The sequence below is a fragment of the Nuphar pumila genome, chromosome 6 (assembly GCF_984573655.1).
Source record: "Nuphar pumila chromosome 6, dmNupPumi1.hap1.1, whole genome shotgun sequence".
Taxonomy (NCBI): domain Eukaryota; kingdom Viridiplantae; phylum Streptophyta; class Magnoliopsida; order Nymphaeales; family Nymphaeaceae; genus Nuphar; species Nuphar pumila.
Window position 1 is genome coordinate 111,679,186 of NC_143254.1, and position 24,006 is coordinate 111,703,191.

The 24,006-nt window shown below is 37.3% G+C and overlaps 1 protein-coding gene across 1 annotated transcript; it reads right to left on the reverse strand.

Annotated features, from left to right (window-relative positions):
- Positions 1-2,495: 2,495 nt before the first annotated feature.
- LOC149835734 (calcium-dependent protein kinase 28-like) lies at positions 2,496-19,661 on the reverse strand. Its single transcript, XM_090008717.1, has 12 exons — positions 18,894-19,661; positions 16,895-17,025; positions 11,922-11,963; positions 11,600-11,711; positions 11,407-11,485; positions 11,113-11,282; positions 4,576-4,702; positions 4,063-4,178; positions 3,840-3,947; positions 3,592-3,654; positions 3,209-3,382; positions 2,496-3,114 (listed from the first exon to the last, which is right to left on the reverse strand). Exons 1-12 carry the CDS (start codon positions 19,254-19,256, stop codon positions 2,917-2,919), a joined length of 1,683 nt encoding a protein of 560 aa, XP_089864843.1. The 5' UTR covers positions 19,257-19,661; the 3' UTR covers positions 2,496-2,916.
- Between the last annotated feature and the right edge of the window lie 4,345 nt (positions 19,662-24,006).

Genomic DNA, 24,006 nt, shown 5'->3' on the forward strand with positions numbered 1-24,006 from the left:
TTCAAGCTTTTGACCTAAGATAAGACCAAAATAAAGAAAGAGAGAGAAATGCCAACCTGATAGGTCAAGTTGACTTGACCCAACTAGGCTCAACTTAGGCTAGGCAGGTCCAAGCTCACTACAAGTGAGCTTAGTCAAGGTTAGAACCAAGAGAGAGGAGAAAGGGGGAGAGAGGCTAGAGAGATAAAATGTAGAGAGAGAGAGAGGGGGGGCAATTTTTTAAGAGGGGTCTCCTCCTATTTATAGAAAAAATAGTGGATCTTGGATTCACATATGGTCAGATTCTGATCTATATAGCCTACCTAATCTAAGATCCAAACTAAGGGCAAAATAACTAAATGGCATACATGTCCCTATGGGGCCCACTTAATATTTCTATGATTTATTTATGTAAGACCCACAAGATATTTATGGTGAGATATTTTTGTGGGGCTCGCCAGGTATTTTTTTGGAGCCTACGTATTTTTGAGGTTTGCCAATATTTTTCGCAAAAAAATATGAGTACACCATTTTCTTCGTTTCGACGAGATGAAGTAGATTTGCTCTACAAAATTTCTTAATTTTGTCTAGGGAGAGAGTTATGTCTCCTTGACTATTTGAGTATATATCCCTAAGGATATATACATCCTATGTATAATTGGCTCGATGAAATTCGTTTGTTTCGCATTCCGGGTCAATATAATAATTTTACAAAAAATACCTCTTAGTTTTATTCAGAATTTTTTACTTAAAATTTATTTGTCTTACATTCCTTGAGCTCTATTTTTAGGTGGGGTGCCAATTGGGTGAGTCTCACAAGCTCAAGCACTTGGGTACTTGGGTTCGGATCCGTATCTTCTAAAATTGGGTATGTATTATAGTACAAAATTTATGAGGAACCATGCAAAACTCCCTTTAGGATATGATCTTATAGGAGATCCGCAAAGTATGGAGAATTTTGCATAATATAATACAAACTTCATGAATATAACCTATGAACCTATGTTAAGTAAATACTCCTCAAGGAGATTCACAAATGTATGTTTACATTCACAAATATCTATATATGTGGATCTTATGCCTCATTTGCGAACTTTCTAAACATTCGCACATTAAACATGAGATTCACAATTTTTCTAAAGACTTGAATGCTAACCTACATATTTTTTTTGTGAATGTTTGTACTAGCATTAAATGTGATACTTCGATATTTAAAAAGTAATGGTTCACATTTTAGAGTTTTATTTGTGGTCTCCAACCCTTTTTGCCCCACCATGTTTCTCCTGGCAAAACTTTTTGACAATTATTTTTCACTGAACATTTTTGGCAACACTTCTTTGGCGACTTTTTAAGCGTTCAAGACATCGTTGGCAGTGAGATATTCTGGTAAGCACATCATTAACGGCTGAAAGTGATATTTTTTTACATTTCTAGCATGAATCTATTTTTTTAACTGAACATTGGCATGAATCAGTTATTTTGGCACTCTTTTCTTGTTAAATAAATAGATAAATATACAAATCTAAAAATTGCTTCACATGTTTATGTTATATTGGCATTCTCTTTTCTTCTGCTAAGCACATTTTTTTTTGCATCATCTCTTTCTACATATTTTTTTACTTTTAGGCATGCCAATTGTATCTTATGCATTGCATTTTATTTCCTGATGCTACTTGATCATAAATCTAATACACTGTGGATCTTGATTTGGGTTTCATGATAAAAAGTTCTTCATCTTGCTGTACAGTATGGCCATTTTTTGCACAATGAATATGATGTGAATAAATTTTTTTTTTTTGAGCTGGGGTTAGGCAGACCCCTACCGGTTACAAGCATACTCTATAAATCAAAAATTTTTATCAGTTGGAAACCAATCTGGTTGTTTATCCTTGCAATCTCGACTAATGACCAAGATTCCCAGCTTAGCTAAGCTTTGGTAAGTGATGACACTCCTTAGGAATCCAACTACAATGAATCCAACCACAGTTCATGAAAAACTTCACTTTCACTTTCTCAGTTCGACCCTTCATAGCCTGGTTACAACATGGTTTCGGCTATAACTACAGTAATTTCACAAGGCTCTGTTTGGAAAGTGGCCATGGAAGGTCACTTGAGTGGTATGTGCGGAATCCCCACTTCCAAAATTGTTTGGAAACCAGGAAAAAGAGGAAAAGTGGGAACTGGCATGACCTTTGCCAGTTTTAATTCCTCGTTTCAACTACCATCAGGGTAATTACCATGTTACACCAGTGACACTCCCGATTGTCACACTGCTGATCTTCTCAGTTCATCTATGAGAGTAAAAGCTGCATCCCAAACAACATAACCATGGAAGTGGGGACTCCCTAGTGGATTTTAAAGCGTGCTCCCGAACAACCTTGAGGATTTGCTAAATCCATGACCATTATGGAATCTACTTTTTCAACCCCAAACAGTTTCCCTAGAATTTCCGTAATGCAAAACAAATATATATATTTTTTACGCATTTCTGTCAAAGCGAACATAAAAAGTCCAAATGAATCTGAATTTCCTTTGTATTAAGAAGAAATTTCCCTTCCTGTCGGCTCACCATGTGACACTAGAGAAAGTCTCTTTATCCCAAAAACACTTTACAAAACAATGGTTCAAATACATGGCAGCAACTACACATAAAACAGAAATGTGGATGCTGGAATCTAATTTTGAAACTCCACACGTGCATTGCTGCCGCACCAATCTTTACATCAAACCCCGCATCAATGTCGATCCTAACAATTGCTGATGAAGGCTTCCCATGGTATGGTCGCAATTTCTTGACCTCAAGCACTTTAGTGATAGAAAATAGCGAACAGCTTCATTAAGAACCATGAAACAGCACGTTGTAGATGCAAACAGCTGTATTAAGAACCATGAAAGAGCACAGAAAGTTGCAAGTTTTCTAGAATCCACACAGAAAGCTCAGCTTCGGTCTCTCACTTGTTTCTCTGCATGCTCCGGTTTGCAAGAATTCCTATGTCCAGATGGACTGGGAACATTATGTGAACTCATGCTTGCAGTTCTCAAGAGCCTGCGGAATTCTGACAGACTAATCTTCCCATCCTTGTCAATGTCGGCCTCTTCTAGGAGAGGGTCAATGGAGCCCTTCAGTCCTGTATGCTGAATAACAGGAACATAACAAGCCAAATGAATCCAAGTTTCATCTTAGATATCCCTTGGACAAATTAGCATTTGAATAGGATGTATATATTACCATTCTTAGTTCTTCAGGTGTAATAAATCCATCTCTGTCCACATCGAATTTATCAAAAGCGTCCTGAGAACGCTGCTCCCACTTTGCGGAATCATGTTCTTGTAACTGGTGTACATGCAAGGTTGCAGCAACAAACTCCACGAAGTCAACAAGCCCATCTGTGTTGCTGTCAATCTGATAGTAGAAATAGGAAATGTAAGTGACAGACATACAAGCTCTGCAAAGAAACGACCAAAAATTTAGAATATTTAACCATGAATGCAGGGGTTGGAGTAAAGGGGGATCAGGGAGTTCGCTCTGGTGAATGAAACATGGCACTCGAGCTCCCAAACACTTGTAATTAGAATGCATATGCAGAAAGTAGTAAGTGCTAACTGGCTTACAGCTTGAACAATCTCCAAAACACGTGATTCCTTCAGTTTCCAACGGAGATCCTTTGCAAGTGCCTACAATAAGCCAAAGAATTGCCAGAATTATCAATTTCGGCAGTCAATACAAAGGCAATAGAAAATAACAAGCAGGTAAATTTGCAATTTAAACACAGAAGGCTTCGATAACACAAGATCAAAGTTGGCATGGTCAGTAGGCTCAAGCAAATAAATCCATAACCATAATGATCAGAAAGTCATACGTGTCTCATTTCCTCAAGACTGATGGATCCATTTTTATCCACATCAATTGCATCAAACTGATCTTTAAGATCAGCAAGTTCATTTTCATCAAGAGTGCTTGCCAGTGCCTGCAAAGAAAGAAAAGGATACCAAGAAAATTTAGATTATCTTCCTTTCCATTCTTTTTTAATGGCAAACATTTTCTTGCAATCATGATTACCAATCAAAACAAAGTTTCAGTACCCTCAGTGCAAATTGCTTCAACCGGCTGTATTTCACAAACTGGTGCATATTGGATAGCACAGAGATATCTAAAGGAATTTCTGATGCATCTCCACCTTCTCTCACCCATGGATGTGCTACAACAGCAAAATAAAAGGTATGGAAAACAATCAGTAACTAAACATGGAACATGTGGAAAAAAATCCATGATAAAAATACTTGAAATTCTGTTACACTATACCAACTTCAAGCAGCTCAGTTGAAGTGGGAAAAATAGCAAATAAAATATTCAATGTACAATCAATCTCCAGTTTAAGTTGATAGACTTATATTGTTACACCCTTTATTTATTCGTCATTTTTTCTCCTTCAAAGGTTTTATGTTATTGATTTTTCCTTGTTATTTAAGGGACTGCTTCGTCTAATTTTACCATGCTGTATGCAAATGTAGGTGATTGGCTTAAGCACCCTTTCAAGGTTATGCATCACATGCTCTGTTATGAAATATTTATAAAGAACTCTAGTTGATACATACACAGGGCTTGGGCAGCAGTTAGTCTCACACGCGGATCTTTCACCAGTAGCTTCTTAACAAAGTCTTTAGCACTGATGCTTATGCTTGGCCATGGCTTTCGACGAAAATCAGGTTTGTTTTTTAACACCTGCCAATATGTACATTTAATGGCTTCAGCATTTCCTTATATAAATCAACAGAAACTAATCAATTTAGAGATAACCATGGAACTCGCAACAGATGCCTCATTTGGTTAGACATATTGCAGAAATCATAAATCAGAGACAAGCACAAGTAAAACAGAGTTCATCTTTATAGCCGATGAAACAAATCACTTATTGACAGATAAGGTATTTCAGGTTCTTCATAAAGAAGACATGCCTAGGTCTTTGCTAAAGATCATATATCACTCAGGTGGATTAGGAGAACGAAAGGAGAAAAAAGAGAACAGAAGCTGCCAAATGCTTTGAAAATAGGACTGGACATCCACTTTCATTAACTATGTATATCATAACTTTATAAATGAGATCTCACATATGCCCCTATATGTTATTCAACAATATCATAAAAATGCTGTCAGTTAGTCGAGCCAACACTAGGAAAGAAAAAGATTAGTATTGCTACAAATATGAAGTATTGAAATAAATAAAACATGTTATTCAGATATTTCTCTTTAACTCTGAAGTTTTTTTCCTTCTTTTTTGGTATGAATGGTTGGAGTGGATCAGGACATGGTTCCTGAAGATCAAAACAGGATACACATAAGTTACAAATATTCTTGATGTATTAGCAAAGAAACATGGGACAATGTCAACTTCGGGATTCAATGCAGATGATTTTAGAAAGTCTTACATGTCATTCTGAAAATTGGGATGTTCCTATGATTCTCATGCATTCTGGTGTGATGTATTACCATATCCTCAAGGACACTTTCAACAGGTTTGTGGAATCTTTATGCCCAAAATCCCCATTCCAGTAGTCACTTATTTGGTACCTCCCAAGGAGCAAAAAATGCCATTCTAACCCTTCTCAGGGGATTTCATTTGCAAACTCAGAATTTATGATAGAATCCAATCATATTTGGAAACCTCTTATTGGGCATTCTATCTAAATCAATGTTGCAAGTATCGTATGGTACAATACGTATTGTTACTATGGAAAAAATGATACAATAAATCATACGATACAACCTTGTATCGTATCGTACGATAAACCTTAACGCACTTTAAAAAGGGTCGAAACGTAAAAAAAAAAATCGGTTTTAAAGACCTCTTGAGGATCAACTTCCTCATTTGTGTAGAGGTCATTAGAGGAGTATCCATGCACCCTAGTAGTTTTGAGAGCGATTTGGGGACTGATCCGTGAGCAAGAGATAGGGTTTTTGCAGTTTGCTCAAGTAAGAGTGTATTTTCACTATTTTTCCACTCAAGAGGATGGGTTAAGATCAGTGTTGTGAAAAGCGTTGAGGCGTAGCGAGGCGCTCCACCAAAATCTGAGGCGAGGCGTAAGCCTCGAGGCGCAAAGCGTAAGCCTCAATTTTTTTTTTTAAACTTAAAAAAACTATAAAAATTATCAAAGTTTTGGTGGGGAATATAAAAACTTGTCAACATAATACCATATACCACTGTTTTTTGATATTTATGATTTTTTTAATAACTGGGAAAAACCGCCTTATTAACTGTGTTCTTTCAACGTTAGCATAAAACCCTGGGTCCCCCTTGCCCACCTGGGTGTGCACCCAGCTTCAGCTTTGCAAGGGGCATCCTTTGCCTCAAGGTCGAAATTGGGTGTACTGCTCGGTGGGCAAGGGGGACCTCAAGGGTTTTACCAAGCGGAGAGCTGCAAATGTGCAGTCGGTGATTTGGAAAGGGGGGAGGGGGGTGTGGTTTCCTGTGGCCTAGCCAAAAATAAAAATGCCTTTGGTGCATATTAACAAGGAGAATGCTAGCAGACATCTCGGATCTTGTTGGTTGTTGATTTAAAATGAATGTTGGCTCTGAAAACCAGCCATCTTCTTTTGGCAATTTGGTCACGATATTGAAGCCTTCAAGCCTCTTTATGTGGTTTCTGCTTACCACTGTATATGTTTTCTCCGCATGCTAGATTTTAGGCCAAGAAACACCAATGGGGACAAAGTTTGCTTACCACTGTATATGCCTGTGACAAAGTCTGCTTTACTGTACAAAAGCGTCCATTTAAACCCAGGTTTTCCTCGGGTGTGAAGCAGGAGTTCCACAGGCCTTTTAGCAAGTTTTAAATTTTGCCTACTGTTGTAGGCTGAGTATTGTCACCTGAGCCGCGTGTGCTATCATTGTTAACAAAAAAAAAAGAGAGAAAAGAAGAACATCTCTAAGATGATTGAGGACATGTATTGCATTAAAACTTTTTTGTGTCTGCTGGAGAGATTGAAGAGAGGGGTCGGGGTTACCTGGTGCCTGGCAAAGGTTGCCGGCGTCGCAGCTACTTCCAGCGAGAAGGAGGAGGCCGAGAAGGGAGAGTGTGAGAGACGAGAGAGGGGGACTGCGAGAGACGAGAGAGAGAGAGGGGCTGCGAGAGACGAGAGAGAGGAAGAGACTGACAGAGAGAGGGAGAGCGGGGATGCGAGAGAGAAATTAGGGCTCCCAACCCTTATTAGGGTCGGGGGTGACATGTTAATGTTGGTCAAATTTGACCAACAAAATAAGGCGTGCCCGCCTCACAGTGAGGCGCACCTCGCCTCAAGGCGTACGCCTCAAGGTGCATGAGGCATACGCCTCCATGTTTTTACGTTTTATAATTGTTCCTCAAGGCACTAAGGCCCTTGCCTTGAGGCGAGGCGCACTTTTTGCGCCTTGAGGCACGTTTTTAACAACACTGGTTAAGATAAAAAATTCTTTATTTTTTGCTTCTTATTGAGTTTGTTTTTTTAATATAGCATCAAATGATTCGGCATGGCAATGAGGCACTCAAGTAATGAGTGAAAATCGAGTGAAACTATTGCCATAATATTTTTTCGAGTGGTGTCTCTCGGTTGAAGCATCATTTAGCCAGGACACATCTCAATGTTACCCCCTGTATGTCAAAGAATTTGCTGGATGCCGCGAAATGACAATACCAACAATTAGTTAGAGAAAAAAAACAAGAAAAAGAAACGAGTGAGGCAAAAATAGAGTATGTGCAGCCTTGGGAGGATGAAGATAAGCTCTTTACTTTTGATCCTACAACCCCTAGTATAGCATCAGAAGTAAGAAGTTCTGCAATGAAGGGGAAATGTGTGGCTGATGCTAGTAGTAGTAGTGTCACAAATAAAAATAAAAAAAGATGAGGGAGTTCTTAGAGACTAGGTAGAGCTAGAGGCACTATTAGGAGATTTTTCCCTCCTAGGATTGCCCCTAGGGCGCAACCTAACATTTATACTGCTATGACTCCTCAACATTTAGTTGATCAACTGAATGTCACAGTTGGGAGATGGTTCTATGATGCCTGCATTTCTTTTAATGCGGCAAATTCCTTTTATTTTCAGGTCATGGCAGATGTCATAACCAGTATCAGGCATGGGTATAAAATGCCTTCATATCATGCTTTGAGAGAAAAATAATTAGATAGTAATGTGAATGAAAAAATCATATTGTGAAGCCAGTCATGGAGAGAAACTGGGTGTAGCATCATGGTAGATGAGTGAACCTTGGTAAAATTTTTTGTCTATGTCCCCCAAAGGAACTATGTTTTTTAAGTCAATTGATTTGTTTGATAAGCCCAACACAACAAATATATTGCTCTGAGTATTTGATCAGGTTGTAGAAAAGGTTCAACCTCAAAATATTGTCTAATTTATTACTGATAATGTAGCATATTATAGGGCAGCAAGTAAATAATTGACAGAAAATTATGGGTCATTTTTTTGGATCATGTGTGTTGCCTATTGCATAGACCTCATGTTTGAGGATATCAGCAGTATGGATAAGATAAAGCACACAATTGAATACTGCCAATAAATTATTAAATTTATTTATGATCATGCATGAATTTTGAGCCTAATGAGAAAATACACTAGTGGTGCTGAGTTGATTCGTAGTACAGTTACTAGATTTGCTACGAATTTTTTGATAGTGCAAAGTCTAGTACAAAATATAACTGCACTAAAAAAAGTCGTTTTCATCAGATGAGTGAAATGCATATCCCTGTGCAAAAAAAAGAAAGCCAAGAGAAATTTTAGATATTGTATTTAGAAGTAAATTATGGGGTTCATGTGTTAAGTTGTTGAGAATCACTATACTCTTGGTGAAGGTGCTTCGATGGGTTATCTCTATGAGATCATTGATAAGGCAAAAACGGATATTAGAGATAATTTGAATGAGAAGAAAAAATTGTACATGCCTATATAGAACATCATTGATCATAGGTGGACTAGAAAACTCCATCAACCTCTTCATGTTGCAGTATATTATTTAAATCTTGCATTTACAGGGAAGTCAACAAGGGACTTTTAGATTGCATCGAAAGATTGAACCTTGATTATGGCATTCAAGATCAAATTCATAAAAAAATAAAAATTTATGATAATGCATTGTATGATATGGGGAGACCTACAACAATGCGAAATAGTGCCACAATGAGTTCAAGTAATTTATTTTATCTATTTCAATTTTAATTCCATATTGTTATTTAGTTATGATGATTTGTATGATTGTATTTGTTATTGTCTTATTGATTTCTCATTTTCTTGTTTTTTTTTAAACATGTGGTGGATCAAGTTTGGAAGTGATGTTCCAAATTTGAGAGTTTTGTCATTTGCATTCTTAACCAAAGTGAAAGTGGATGCAAGAGAAACTGAAGCGTCTTTGAGAAAATTCATATAAAAAAGAAAAAATAAATAGAAGCAAAAAAGACTCAATGACCTCGTCTACGTTTGCTACAACTTACGGCTGAGGCAGAGGTATATAAAACTATAAAGTTTATTTATCATTTTCATGTGTTTATAATTTTTTTTATATCATACAAAACCCAACTAATTTTAATTTTTTCATGTCATCTTTTTAGGTAAATAGAAAAGTTATCGTCAAGGAGGCACAAAGCAATTTGATTCCACCATTTTGAAAAAATTTGAGGTATTGGATGCATGGATTAAAGAAGAAGCAAACATTTCGAATGAAGAGCACATGAGATAGATGATGAAAAGCCCACGTATATTGGAGACAATGTGAATGTTGAAGAAGGGGGAGGAGAAGAAGAAGAAGATGATGATTAAGGTTATATTTTCAAAAAACTTGGTTATTTAACACTTAAGTATTTATAAACTTGGTTATTTTGTTTTTATTCATGTAATATGAAAGTATGAGTCTTGTGGCATGCTCTTAATTGCAAGATATTTAATATTTTGCATTGTTCTTGTGAGATAATTGATGTTCAATGATGTTGGATGCACCTCGTAGAGACATAAATGCTTCATATGTGATTTTATGGTTGTATTTTGTGCAATTCATCATTATTTCATGTGTTATAAATTTTTAAGAATTTTTGCTAATTTTTCTGATTCCTTTTTTTTTTGAAAAAAAAAATATTAATTATGTTTTTTTACATATGATACATATCTTATTTTGGGCCCGACCGATACAGGTAACAATACGATACTTATAGCCTTGCTCTAAACAATACTTTTTGCATATGAGAATTGTGTATGCAGAATGACTCCATCTTTGCATAAAAGATATGCAAAGGTCAAAAAATATTGACATGTGGGCAACTAAAACAACTGGCATTTACATGACATTGTTCAGGGAAAAACTTCACATATGCACTCCTTGATTTATTGAGGAGGTCCCTCATACTTAGGCCTTTATTTTAAGGATTCCCAATACAATGGCCCTAATGTAGCCATGAACAAACGAGAAACTTAATGATCCAATCGACGCATTTTCTTTATCTGGATATCAAGGCCTTCATCCAGCATATGGGAACTATTTGGGATTTTTCTTGGGTGGGACAAGAAACCAAAGAAATCTGAATGTCCTACAAATGAAGGTAAGATCAGGATTTAAAAAATTAAAGAACATATATAGAAAATTTTATGTAAAATAATGGTTACTCTCATAAGCTTAAAGAAAAAATATTGATTCTTGTAAAACATGCTTGCAGTGGGCCTCTGGCCCTCTAATATGCAAATAGTTTACACAATAATAAGCACTAAATTCATTCATAGATATCAAACCAGTCCTCTGAACAGTATTTACAACCTCTACCAATTTAAACTAATAATGATCGTTAGAAGTTTTAATATTGCTTTATACATTTTAATGTCTCCAAGAATCACTAGATTTTATGATATACATGTATGATGTATGTTTATCATAAAAAGCTAAAACTAGAAATATCATGAAAAAAGTATCTAGCATTTGATAATTTTCTTTCTTTTCTTGCTCTTTTACCTTTTTGTCAAAAAAAAGTAGATGAGAAATTTCACATGCATACAGTTTTTGAGATATCTAAACACTGCAAACCTGGCTTCTTTATGACATGCACATGCCACTACTCTCAACTAATTTTGAGTTATATACATATATAGGAGTTAAATGTATTTACCTCTCTAAATATTCCATCCTCAGTCCTATCCCAGAAAGGGCGCCTTCCACAAAGTAGTATGAAAGTAATGACACCTATACTCCAAACATCAGATTCAGGCCCAGACCTGCGCTTTAGAACTTCTGGTGCAACATAATAAGCACTGCCAACGATATCCCGAAACCTCTTCCCTGAAATTTCAAATCCAATTCATTGATAACATATAGAAGTAGGAGAGATGGAGAGAAAGAAAGAGACAAAAATGCCCAGGATAGAGTAACTTTAAAAGGAAGAAGTGTTGGGGCCTTAGCTGACCTGGTTTTGTGAAGTCAGATAGACCAAAATCTGTGGCCTTAAGTGGGGAATCCTCTTTTGTTGACTTGAAAAGAAAATTCTGAAAAATGTAAATAGACAAATCACTAAATCAGGCACTGGGAAAGAACAGAGACCATGCATCAATGCCTATCAGAAGTTTAACATCTTCAACAAAATGGCATCTTATTCAGACCTCAGGTTTCATATCTCGATGAACTACACCGTGTAGATGGCATTGCGCAGCAACTCTAAGCATCTGGCGAACGACTATTGCTGCATCTTTTTCAGTGTAACGGCTATCCTTCCTGCAAAATGAGGCTCAAATTTTCTACTTTGTGACTAAAGAAATGATCTATGGGCAAACTCTAGTAGCTTCTGGCCATGGAGGCTGGAAATCAGTGTGGATAGGACTATAGAGGAAGGATAGCTTCCCTCCATCACTTTCTGGCCTCAAGAATACAACCAGATGCCAGCTATTAAATATAACAAAAAGAACAGGAGTTGAACAATCTTACTTGGCAAGGATTCTGTCTAGTAGTTCCCCACCCTCGCACAATCTGACACAAACACAAGCAACAGATAAATCATCTTATTTTCACATTATGCTTGTATCCCACCACCCCAAGTAAGAGGAAAAAAACATCAAAAGTAACAGAAATTACCACGAGAAAAAACAAGAGGAAAAAGACAGGTTAAAATATTTACAATAGATAGTTGAAGCTTATGTGCAAATTTCTTTTTAAAAAAATGAGTATCTCAAAGAAAAGCTAATCTTAATCTAATAATGCAACAACCTCCATAGGTAGGATTTGGAATTGAAGTAAGATCAGTACCTTAAACAAGATGATTCAAGTTTAAGGTCAACAAAGAGGAACTGCCAGTGAATATCCATGAAAAGATATCAGTGTGTTTTTGTTTAGGTGTTACTGGAAATGGTTAGGGAGCATTGGCATTAGTTACTAATCATATGTAAAACATAACAATATGAAAGTAGGTTATGTTTGTGTTTGTATGCATGCTTGCGTGCATATAAACAAAAAAGAAAGTGAGAAACTGAAGACTAATTAGACTCACTCCCAGTCAGGATGGACACACACACAATTCAAGTGTATTAGATAATAAATATTAATTAATGCACCAAACAGATGGAGGAGAAACATCACTCTCATGCATAAAAATAATACAGATACCAATAATCACGGTAACTACTGAATATTAACTTCCAGTAATTATGAAGTTCTGAAAACAAAAACATGGGGAAGAAACATCTACAGAAAAGATGAAAGATTATTGATATTTATGCATAAATGATGAAAGATAGACAAGCATGTTTGACAATGAAAGAAGGCACAATCAGAGTTTATCAAGGTAGTTAAAAAGTTCTGAAATATGGGCAAAGAATGTGAATTTACAGAAAGTTAAGATCTGAAGATAACTCAGTTTGTCAATGCTAAGCAGGTAATCCATCTCCTATAGGTATTCAGAATTCAAATTTATCCAAGATAATTCACATCTAGGAAGAAACAATAGCATGAACTATGTACACAGGACTGATTATATTCTAAATCATGCCACATGGATACTCCATTTTTACCCTTGTACTGCTCCTCCTTGCATAATATTCATAAAAGAAAACTCCATAAACTGACTATTCATGTGATACAGAATGATGAATCATTTGGTTGATAGGCATGCATATGTGCATGTATCCGTCTGCGTGCACCGACCAAAACTAAGATGTGGATATTAAAAGGATGAAATAGCAAAGCCCAACTGAATTGAGAAGAGAAGCAATTTCACTAACCACTAAAAGATAAAATATATCAAGCCTAAAATAAGATTGCTTCAACAGTCAAAGAAGAAACAAATGGGACATGTTGCAATATGACAGCAAAAAAAGACAGATTGTATGCCTTATTCTAAGTTATCTGGCTTTCTGGCTTGTTTGTAATGCACACATTTAATGCAGCTAGGAGAACCATTGAGAAGCATGCACATGCACAGTGACTTGTAAAAGAATGTGGCACGCATGGCCAGTTTGTTATGCATTAGAGCTAGATGCCTAGACGCAAGTACTTTGATTTAGAAGGTCCATTAGGCTTTCAAACTCAAAAAATGAGGCCAATGGATAATCTTCAGTAATAAATAAATCATGTTCCTTATACTGGGGTATTTGACAAAGAGGCTGTCCAGTCTTGGAAAAGATGGAACTGCAGTTTCATAATACAACCAGGCTACATCACATGGATACAGATGCAAGAACGGGACACGATGCAGATATGCTTCGTACATACGATAATTTTCAAATATTAGGATATGGGGACGGACACACACACACACACATAGATGTATGTATGTGTAAAAAAACAAATCTTAAATCACCATAGCTAGGAACATCGAAAAATGAAACTAGGTTGAAACTGGAATGTGATGTAATTGATGACAAATTTTAAAAGAAAAGGAACTCAGGTGAATAAAAAAATAAGTAAATAAGATCATAAAAGGAAATAGTCCAGTTAATGACACAATGTTGACTGTATGTGAAACTAGTTGTCCATGAAGTGTTGTGTCATGTCCATGAAGTGTCCAAGGGTTGTGTCATGTCGATACAAGATACACATGCTAAATGAAGTGTCCTTGTGACATAGCAACCAGGAAGGGACCTCCCTCGGGATGGCACTCCAATTTCATTGTCATTGGCAGACACTGAGACAGATGCAAATAGGTAGATCAGACATCGGGGATTTGGCGAAACTAGTTTCTCCATTTGGGTCAATGGTGTTCTACATTTTGGTGCAAGGAATGCCACATACTGTATGCTGGACGAGGTTGGCATAAAACAAGCTGACATAAAATGAGCTCGGTTTGTTTCCACATTGACCAGACTGACATAACAGGAACATAGGTTATTTATGTGGAAGCAAAATCAGGTGTAACATAGTTCTAATTGTACATCTTCCTTGTAACCAGCCTATTTTATAATTTCCTATATAACTCAAACACTTTGAATACAGTCTAACGGGAGACCCATTAGACTCGTGGCAAAGAAGAAAAAAACAGCAGACTTCTGACTTCTTATATTGCATAAGCTGTGGATACCACGGCTACTGAGCGAGAACCACATTTAACACATATGATGGGTATCATAGCAACTAACTGGTGACTCAGTGATCTAACCTAGACTTCTCATGAATTCTTTTAAGTTCATTGATTTGTCTGCAAAAATAATTACCAAGACATGCTAAGACCCAACATAAATTATTTTTTTATCATTGCATCATGAACTTGGAGGCAGGTTGACCCACATACATTACTTCAAGAAGATATGGAGGAGCAATACTTTCGGAAGGGCCATAGTCACCAAGGCCATAGGTCAACAAGTACTGAAAATTCCAGGTATAACAACAACAACAACAACTACGCCTTCATCCCAAAACAATTGGGGTCAGCGATATGAACCAAAAAAGAAATTCATTTTGGGTCTTCCACATGAATCATTTTCCTCCAATCATTTCTATCCAATGCCATGTCCTCGGTGAGGTTCAAAGCATTCATATCCTTTCCTATCATCTCCATCCAAGTCTTCCTAGGCCTACCCCGACCTCTTTTAACTAATATATTTTCCCATTTCTCCAACCTTCTAACAGGAGCATCATTAGGCCTTCGCCGAATATGTCCAAACCACCGTAAACGATTCTCTCGCATCTTATTTTCAATGGGTGCAACACCTACCTTCTTACGTATCTCCTCGTTCTGAATCTTATCTTTTATTGTATTTCCACACATCCATCTAAGCATCCGCATCTCAGCTACACTCATTTTTTGAATATGATGTCTTGAATTGAAAATTCCAGGTATACTAGATATAAATGTTTGAACAGAAAAGGACAACAATATGCTTCAAACTTGGGCTGTTGAAAGTGGAGAGTGCATTAACTATGGCCAAGACTTTGCATTGGCTATGCATTGCTGCCCCAAACTCTTCAAACGTCCTCCGTATAAGGAAATACTAGGGGCATTTGTTTAAGCCCCATTCATATTAAAGGTGTGGTCTTTCCCGGCAGGGCTGCAATGAATGTCCAGCAGGAAAAGGATGTGGCGTCCACATATTAATGCGGGTTCTCCTTTTTCAAAGGAAAACAGTTTCCATCTAGGCACCCCTTTTGACGGAAAGTGGGATCCCTAGCAGTGGTTTGCAACAAATTCAACCCCTCTCCCCCCCAAAAGAAGAAAAATGTGGCAGAAATGTACCTGATTGCTTCTACAATGACTATGAAGCCCCAGCAAATAGACGACCCACTAGTTTCACAATCCATACGTGCCCAACAGCTTCAACGATCCGCAAGGGGGGTTTCAGCCTTCCAGTGGTTTGATGTTGACCAAACAGTCCCGCAGAGACCATGTGGCCTTGAGAAGAACACATACTTTCAACAGTAGCAGGTAGTAGGTGGAAGTTATGACTGGTTCAGGCACAGACATAACTACTGCCAGGTTGGAAGCCCTGAGGTTGACTCATTTGATCTTGTTTTATCCCTTGTTCTCTTATCTCTCTCATTCAAGAGGATTCTCTAAGTATTGCATTGAGGGTTATTCTACTTCAATTCATTAATAGAACACCAAATTTACCTTTTGTCCATCACTATCCTCGTGAATTAGACTAAGTTCATAAGGTGCATCCAACTCCATGGTGCTCAACTAAGTCCTTACGTACAAAAAGTGCTTGACATGGAGAAACAGTACTATTAGTAGCAAAAGACATACAACGACAATGCCACGAGCCAACAATGTCAACATTTGTACGAAACTTTTGTATAGACATGATGAAATTCAGAAAATATCCTGAAAAAGCAGGCTTCTGGTATATCAATATGAAACTTCTCCACAATTTTTAGTTAACGGAAGCAACATATATTACAAAAAGTTAGTAAATCATCTCAATGCAGACACTAAGATGATACAAACAGGTTGATCTAATACGGCTCCAGTACATCAACCAGAAAACAGTAAATTGAGCATAAAGAGAAAATAGAGGAAGCATGAAGTTACAAATGTACATGATCATAAAAATTCAAATTGATGCACAGTTTCATTATTACGCATGACACTGTAGTAGAGATCTGTATCCGTTTTAATGTTTGTGTCCAAACAGGTTTCTTCATTTACATTTATTAGGTTACCAGATCAACAAAAGGAACACGTAACAGAAGGAAAGGATCAACCTTCTTGAAGTTGCCAAGTCTTACCACAATATGCAACATACAATCATACACACATATGTGAATGAACATATGTACTTATTTGTTTATTTTTCCTTATTAGTATGGTAGACATGCTAAAAAAATTTACTAATGTTTTAGTCAACTCAAAACATAAGAGGAATATAGATAAATTAAACTCAACATAAGAGAAAGTGAAACCACAAAGCAAATAATTACATAGAAAACAATTTCCTGATAAAGTCAAATTTTTTGAGGTGAGGTGAACTTACTCCATCACTATGTATACAAAAGAATCATCCTCAAATGCATTATAGAACTGAACAACGTTTTCATGGCCAGTCAAAGCTTTTAGGATCATGACCTCTCGTTTAACATCTTGAACAGCAATTGGAAGTACCATCTGCAGCCGATACAAAGATCCACTAATATCATTAGCAACCGAAATTCATGAGAATGGTAAATAAATATTCTAGGAAGATTTAAGAGATCAACCATTCACAGTAGTGAACATGACATCGTAAATGAATATCATTTTGACATTAACATAATAGAGTTTGAACTGTAGTAATTGTCCCAAACAACACTAATAATATCTAATCTGATTGAGCATTTTCATCACTCATTTTCAATACAGAAATCTAAAGAATAAATAGACAAGAAAAGCACAACAACAAGTGAGTTCAAGGTAATATACATTTGCAGAAAGCAGTGTCATTAGTGTGTGCTTGAAACCTCATTATCAGCCCAATTATAAATCAATCTAAAGTTGTCTATGCATATATATTTTTTTCACAAATACTGACCTTTTACCACTTATGGGGATCAAACATGGAATTTATGTGAGAAGTCTGATTATATGGAGCATATGAGAACTATTTTCAAAAAATAATTAAATCCAGAAACCTTTTGAACGAAAGGTCATGAGAAAAAAGATGGATAGCAATTAGATCAAAACATAGGAAATTTTCCAATCAAGAAAATGTGGCGGCAGGAAGAAAAGGGTAAAAGTTTATGAAAGAAAAATAGACATCCAAGATGTGAGCTGGTAAATTGGTTTAGATAGTGTTTTAAGAGCATGACTGCGTGCATAAACACAGTGAGAGGTTGGTTCTTGACAGCCTACAAGAGAAAAAATGGGAAAGACATGCCCAACAGCATATCTTGGTTAGATCTTCCAAGCAGTAGGCCTGTCCCTGGTTGAAATCCTCAAAGTAATCTCTGCACTCTCCATATTAATAAGTCAAGTTGATTATACAAGAAAGCACCAAAATTTGGAGTTAAGAAGAATCAGACTGACTCAAACTGACATCATACAATTATGATATGCATTACAAATGTTATCAGTGCATGTCATTTCAGAGCATGTAAGCTTGCACATCGGTATGTCTCCATTTAACAGGAAATGGATCTCTTCAGGAAGATGTGAAAACAGAAGTGATAAAAGCCAGCAAATCTTTTTTTTTTCCTTCAAAAATAGCACGCCTACTGCCATTATGAAATGTATACTTTGCCATCTAATACAGCTTCTACTGGATTACAACGTGCTGACCATCCAGCACATCTTCTATTTGATCACATTTAGCATATCATCTCATTCATTTTCTTTTCCTTCCGTCTTTACAGAATCCTGTATATAAGCCTACAATTCCTAAAATTGGTAAATGACAGAATTTTTGCCTCATGGCGCAAGTTTCCTTTATGTTCTCACGCCCAGAGCTTTGACCTCATAAATTAATTAGTTTTATGTAAAGCTACCAGAAATTTTAGATAACAACCAAAACTATAAGACTTGGAACAGAGATTGGGGCTGGACAATCTAGCAATCAAAATGCAGAAACCAAGTCAATGAGAATACAGGAATTGCAGCCACATGTTAAAAGAAATCCTAAAGCAATCTCACAACTCAAAAAGACTTGTTTCAACAAAGGCCTGAATTGGATCAATTCTATTCAGAAAAAAATCATATCTATTTATTAAAGTTCGAAATTATGAGTGCAACATGATTGACAACCGTCGAATTACCGGAAACAATTACCGCACATGGGTCAACAATATAAATGTCATAACTGTCAAAACGCATCCAAAAACACCTAATAAAACACGAATCCAGAACGTTTAAACCCTTCCAGTTGATAAAAAAGGCAAAATTAGCGGCAACTCACTACCCAATTCTTCTCTAATCATCAAATTTTGCATCACCAACCGATCAATATAACCCGTAAAAACCGAAAAAGAAGAAGAAGAAGAAGAAACATCATCGGGAAATACCTTGTTTTTCTCAATTTTCTTCACGGCGACCCGATCGCCGTTGGATTTATCGGTGGCGACAAACGTGTAGCCGAACTGGCCATGGCCCAACAGCTTCCCGAGGCTGTACCGCTTATCAAAATCCTTCTCGTACCCGAAATCCGTCCGCTTGCCGCAGGGCAAGAGGGAGGTCGACCTCCTGGCGGGTGCCTTGTCCCTCTGCTGTTGCTGCTGTTGGTTCTTCTGGTTGCTGGTGGATTGATCCCTCTTAACTGGCTGTGGCGAAGGCTTTTGATTCTCCTTCTGATGATGGTTGGTGTGGGGGTTGTTGGCGCTATTGCTATTCGAACCGCTCACCTTCCCTGAAGACAAGCACGAACCCATCTCTCTCTCTCTCTCTCTCTCTCTTCTGCAATTCCTCAGAATGAACTATCAATCGAAGGGAGGCACCAAAATCCAAACCTTTTAATAACTGAACGAGGTGTGAACGGGAACGAGTCGCAGGAAGGTCGACGGCAGGAGAGACGAAGAAGAGGAGAAATAACTCATCCCCCATGAATCATGATGGCGATGATGAATGCATGATGATGATGATCATGATGATGGTCAAAGTAAGAGACTTTCTCGCCCCCTCGCTCTTTCTTTTTTTTGATACGGGTTACGCAGATCGCACTCTCTTTTATTGGTTTTGTTCTTTTGGTTGGTTGGTGGGTCACGTCGGTGTGAATTTTCTTCGTTGAAGGGGAGACGCAGGAAGTTCCTCCCCTTCTCCCTACAGGGCGCCCCACATTTTTATTTTTTTATTATCATTTTGATCGTTACTTTTACTTTGTTCCAGCCCTCCAATGTCTATCCTGTATTTTTTTTCCCTTTTTCTTTGATTTTTTCTCCCTATAGATTTTGATGTATACCACAGCAGGGGTGGGCGTGGCAATGCTTGAGGGCAAGGCTGACCAGGTCGTTGGCGATACGGTTTTATACCGGCTCGTTATCATCTTCCAGACTCGGGACCTGAAAACGCATTGTGTGCAATTACATCGCTCCCGAAAAAAAAGCAGCCCAATCTGACTGCGTAGCACGTATCTGATAAGCCTGGGTCCGCACCGATTTCAACTAACACGCGTCTTACCAAGTCAGCCACACATCTTTTCTAATTGAAAGTGCATTAAAAAATATCTGGTTGGTTCAGTCCTCTTACAAATATGGATAATGTTTTGAAATAAACAAAATTCTGGATATAAGGGCAACAAAATGTGATATTTTTAATATCATCTATTTTAAACCTTATATGTATACAATATTGGTCGTATTGATGGACGCCCAAATCGTCGAACGGGTCCGATTCTTTTTTTTTTACCATTTGTGACCTTTAGCGGCGGAAACTAATGAATTAACAGCTAATTCGTTAATACGCAACAACAAAAATTAGCCGGAAACCGTTCCACTAACAATGGACACACAAATTTAAGCACATCTCTCTCTCTCTCTCTCTCGAGAGAGAGAGAGAGAGAGAATACGAGTACTCGTATATGAGAACTTGAATATGGGCTTTTTCAAATTTTTTTTTTTTTGCAAATCCAATCATATGGATGTGCTTGGCATGGTGAATTTGCTAAGAATCAACCATTGGATAGTGTATTTTTTATAAAAAAAATGTGATTTTTGAATGCTTGAATATTTATGAAAAATATGAGCCATTGATTTTAAAGTCTTAAAAAAATCTCATTTATGCATCAAAATTGGATGATTCAAGAGCGGGTTCTTGCAAAACCAAGCATGAAGATCACATCTGTACGGTTAGATTTAATAAAAAAACAAAAAAATATGAAAATCGCAAATCACACATTAATTCTCACATTTCCAGTTCTCATATTCAAAATATATATATATAATCACTAGAATATGAGAAACTAAACATGAGAACTAGAAATATGGGCATTTTCAACACTTTTTTGGCAAATCCAACCATGTGGATGTGCTATAAATTTGCTAGAAATCAAGATCTTATATTTTTGATGAAAAAAATATGTTTTTTGAATGCTTTAGTATTTATAAACAATATGAGTAATTGATTTTTTAAAGCCTTAAAAGTCTCATTTATGCATCAAAACCAAGCATGTAGATCACATGGGTACGGTTAGATTCAAGAGAAAAGAACAAAAATCTACATTAGTTCTCATGTTTTAGTGACTATATATATAAAGAGAGAGAAATGTGCAGCTGCGCAATCCTTAGCAGCATAATCAAAATGCAACTGAGATGGCCATTGAATCTTATTAAGATCCAACGGCCAACGGCCAGCAGTTACGGTATTTAAATAAAGAAAACCAGCCTTTTGTGTGCCCTGCCCTCTCGTTTCTCACCCCTCTCCCACCCACGTCGTCCCTGCAACCTCGCAGGTTGCATTACCGTCACCGGAACCTCGCCGGTATTCTCTCTGCCGGCCTCCCTCTCTGCATCCCTCTTTTCCTTCTCAAAACCTCTCTCTCTCTCTCCCGTCCTCTCTTTCCCTCTCTTTTCCTTTCCCAAAACCCCTCTCTCTAGCCCTCTTTCCTCCTCCTCTGCCGATTTTTTTGCTGCTTTTTTGTTTGATATTTTTTCTTCCAATTGTAATCACAGTTGTCCACCTTAATATCCATATCCAAAAATAATGTACTGGATTTGAGTTGTGTAATTTGGCTTTTGGCCCACTTTTGACTAGGGGTGGTTCGGTCAAACCGGTCACTTGGCGAGTCTGATTCAGGCCAAGTCTGCTGTTAGGCTTTCTGGCCTGAACCTGATAAAAACTAAGCTTAGACTGGATCTGATATTTATTGGGTTGATCTACGTCAAGCGTCAAGTATCCAATTGGATCCAAATCCAAATTGGAGTTGAACATAAAAAGTGACCCGATTATTATTTTCCTATTGGATTTGTGGTATGAATTTTGTCATACTGGAGTATTATATAAGCATGTATGACTAAAAATACATATATTTAAATTTGAAAAACTTTATAAATTATATGGGTTGGGTTTAGACTTTGTTTTTCTCCATGACACGAAGCAAATAGGTTTCACTCGTCCCCTATGCCATCCCTATTTTCATAACCCTCATTGGGATTTCAATGATGCAAGTTGTTTTTATCAGATCAGATGCCATAGATGTAATCGGTGACATTCATTTAGTGAAAAATAGGCATTTGAATCGCCAGAATCTTATTGGTGCACGATTTTTTGGTTGACGAAACATAATATTTTGTAATTTAAAACAATCATATTTTTTTGGTAAAAACTCATCCTCGAGATTAGAGACCTTGTCACACTGGCTAAACATGTTGTGCATATGATCATTGCTCAGATGGTGTAAGCCCATGGTAAACCCCTTGCCCTCAGGGATTTTCCCAGCTTCAGCTGAGTAAGGGCTTATCCTTTGCTGATGCACCTTCGCTCTCAAAGATGCAAAAAAAAATAAAAAAATCCTTGCACTATTCTACTTCTATGTAAGAGAATCAAGTGTCAACGAGTCAGGTTTAGCCGGACCCAACCCATACCAAACCCTATAGGGTTTAGCTATGATAATAAATAAGACTTAGGTCCGGACCCGAAGGTCCGATTAATACATGGATTTGGGTATAGTTTGTGAAATTTTATACCAGACCTGGGCCCGACCCGAGTTTTAATTAAGACCCACAATTTTTCAATGTAAAAATGATAAAAAAATAGTATTTTATTGGGTATGGCCCGAGTTTGGTTCATGTAGTTCTTATCGGATCCGGGTATGGTTTCTCTTATGGTGGGTTTGATTAGACCTAGGTCCAAACCCAATATCATACCCAAAAATTGGGTTATACTTGGGTCCAAACCAAACCCGACCGGTTGACACCCCTACCTATAATGAGTATTTATAGGGAAAACATGAGAAATCCTAGGTTTATTTTTTATCCAAGATAGATCCATTACATTAAAAGAGCCAGATATGAATAAAAGCCTAAACTGAAACCAAATCTAAATGGATCTCTTGAGCCCGGGTTGCACGTTGCTCCACTCTTGCAACATTCTCCCCGAATTGGAAAAACACTCAACCTCAAGTTTGGTCCACTTTTGTTACTTCCAATTCCACTCTACTTCTAAGATATTCTATGTCGATGAATAAGATATTTTATTTGTTCCTTGACAACTTTGTCATGGTTTACCTGGACGATATAATTGTGTACATCAACTCAATTGAAGAACATGTTCAACACCTTTAAATTGTATTTCAAACTCTAAAGGATAACGAGTCATTCGTCAAGTGAGAGAAGTGTCTATTCGGCCAGAAGGAGGTAGAGTTCCTTGGCCATGTCGTGGGAGTCATGCTAAAGAAAGATTTTCCAAAAGGTCATGGCCATTCAAAAGTGGGAGCCGTCTACTAAGATCCTCGAGGTGCACTATTTCTTGGGGGTTTTCAATTACTATAGATAATTCATTCAAGGATATTCATTGATCACCACCCCGCTCACTGATCTGCTGAAGAAAGACATACCATGGTTATGGACTGATGCTTGTCAGGAGGCCTTTGAGAAACTGAAGCATACCTTAACAGAAGAACTTGTGTTGTAGTTGCTTGATTGTCAGAAGCCATTTGAAGTGTTGACTTATATGTTTGACTTCATGATTGAAGGGGTATTGTTATGGGAAGGGCATCTCATTGCTTTTGAAGGCCGAAAGTTGAATGATGTTGAGTGATGCTACATAGTACACAAGTGTGAGATGTTGACTATCGTGCATTATCTTCGTGTGTAGAGATATTACATTCTTGGGTCACAGATTATTGTGGGGGCTGACAACGTAGTGACAAGCTACTTTCAGACCGAGAAGAAGTTGAGTTTGAGACAAGCTCGTTGGTAGGAGTTTCTAGCAGAATTTGATATGGTCCTAGAATACAAGTCAAGCAAGACCAATGTCGTTAATGATGCATTGAGTCAGAAGGTAAAACTTGCAATGATGCATGAAGGGGACGACAACACTAGCCAACTGATGAGTAATCTTCTTGAACAGGTTCGAGAAGGATTAAGGAATGATCAGATGGCTCAATAGCTTGTCACTTTAGTTAAGGAAGGAATAACCTTGAGGTTCTATTTGTGAGATGATTTGCTCTGCACCACTAGGGACCAT

Coding starts and splice junctions, on each gene's coding strand:
- LOC149835734 (XM_090008717.1), bottom strand. CDS start 19,256: ATGGGTTCGTGCTTGTCTTCAGGGAAGGTGAGCGGTTCGAATAGCAAT. Junction 4,179..4,575: donor AACTGCTGCCCAAGCCCTGT/GTATGTATCAAC, acceptor TTGCTGTTGTAG/CACATCCATGGGTGAGAGAA. Junction 3,383..3,591: donor TTTTGGAGATTGTTCAAGCT/GTAAGCCAGTTA, acceptor TTCTACTATCAG/ATTGACAGCAACACAGATGG.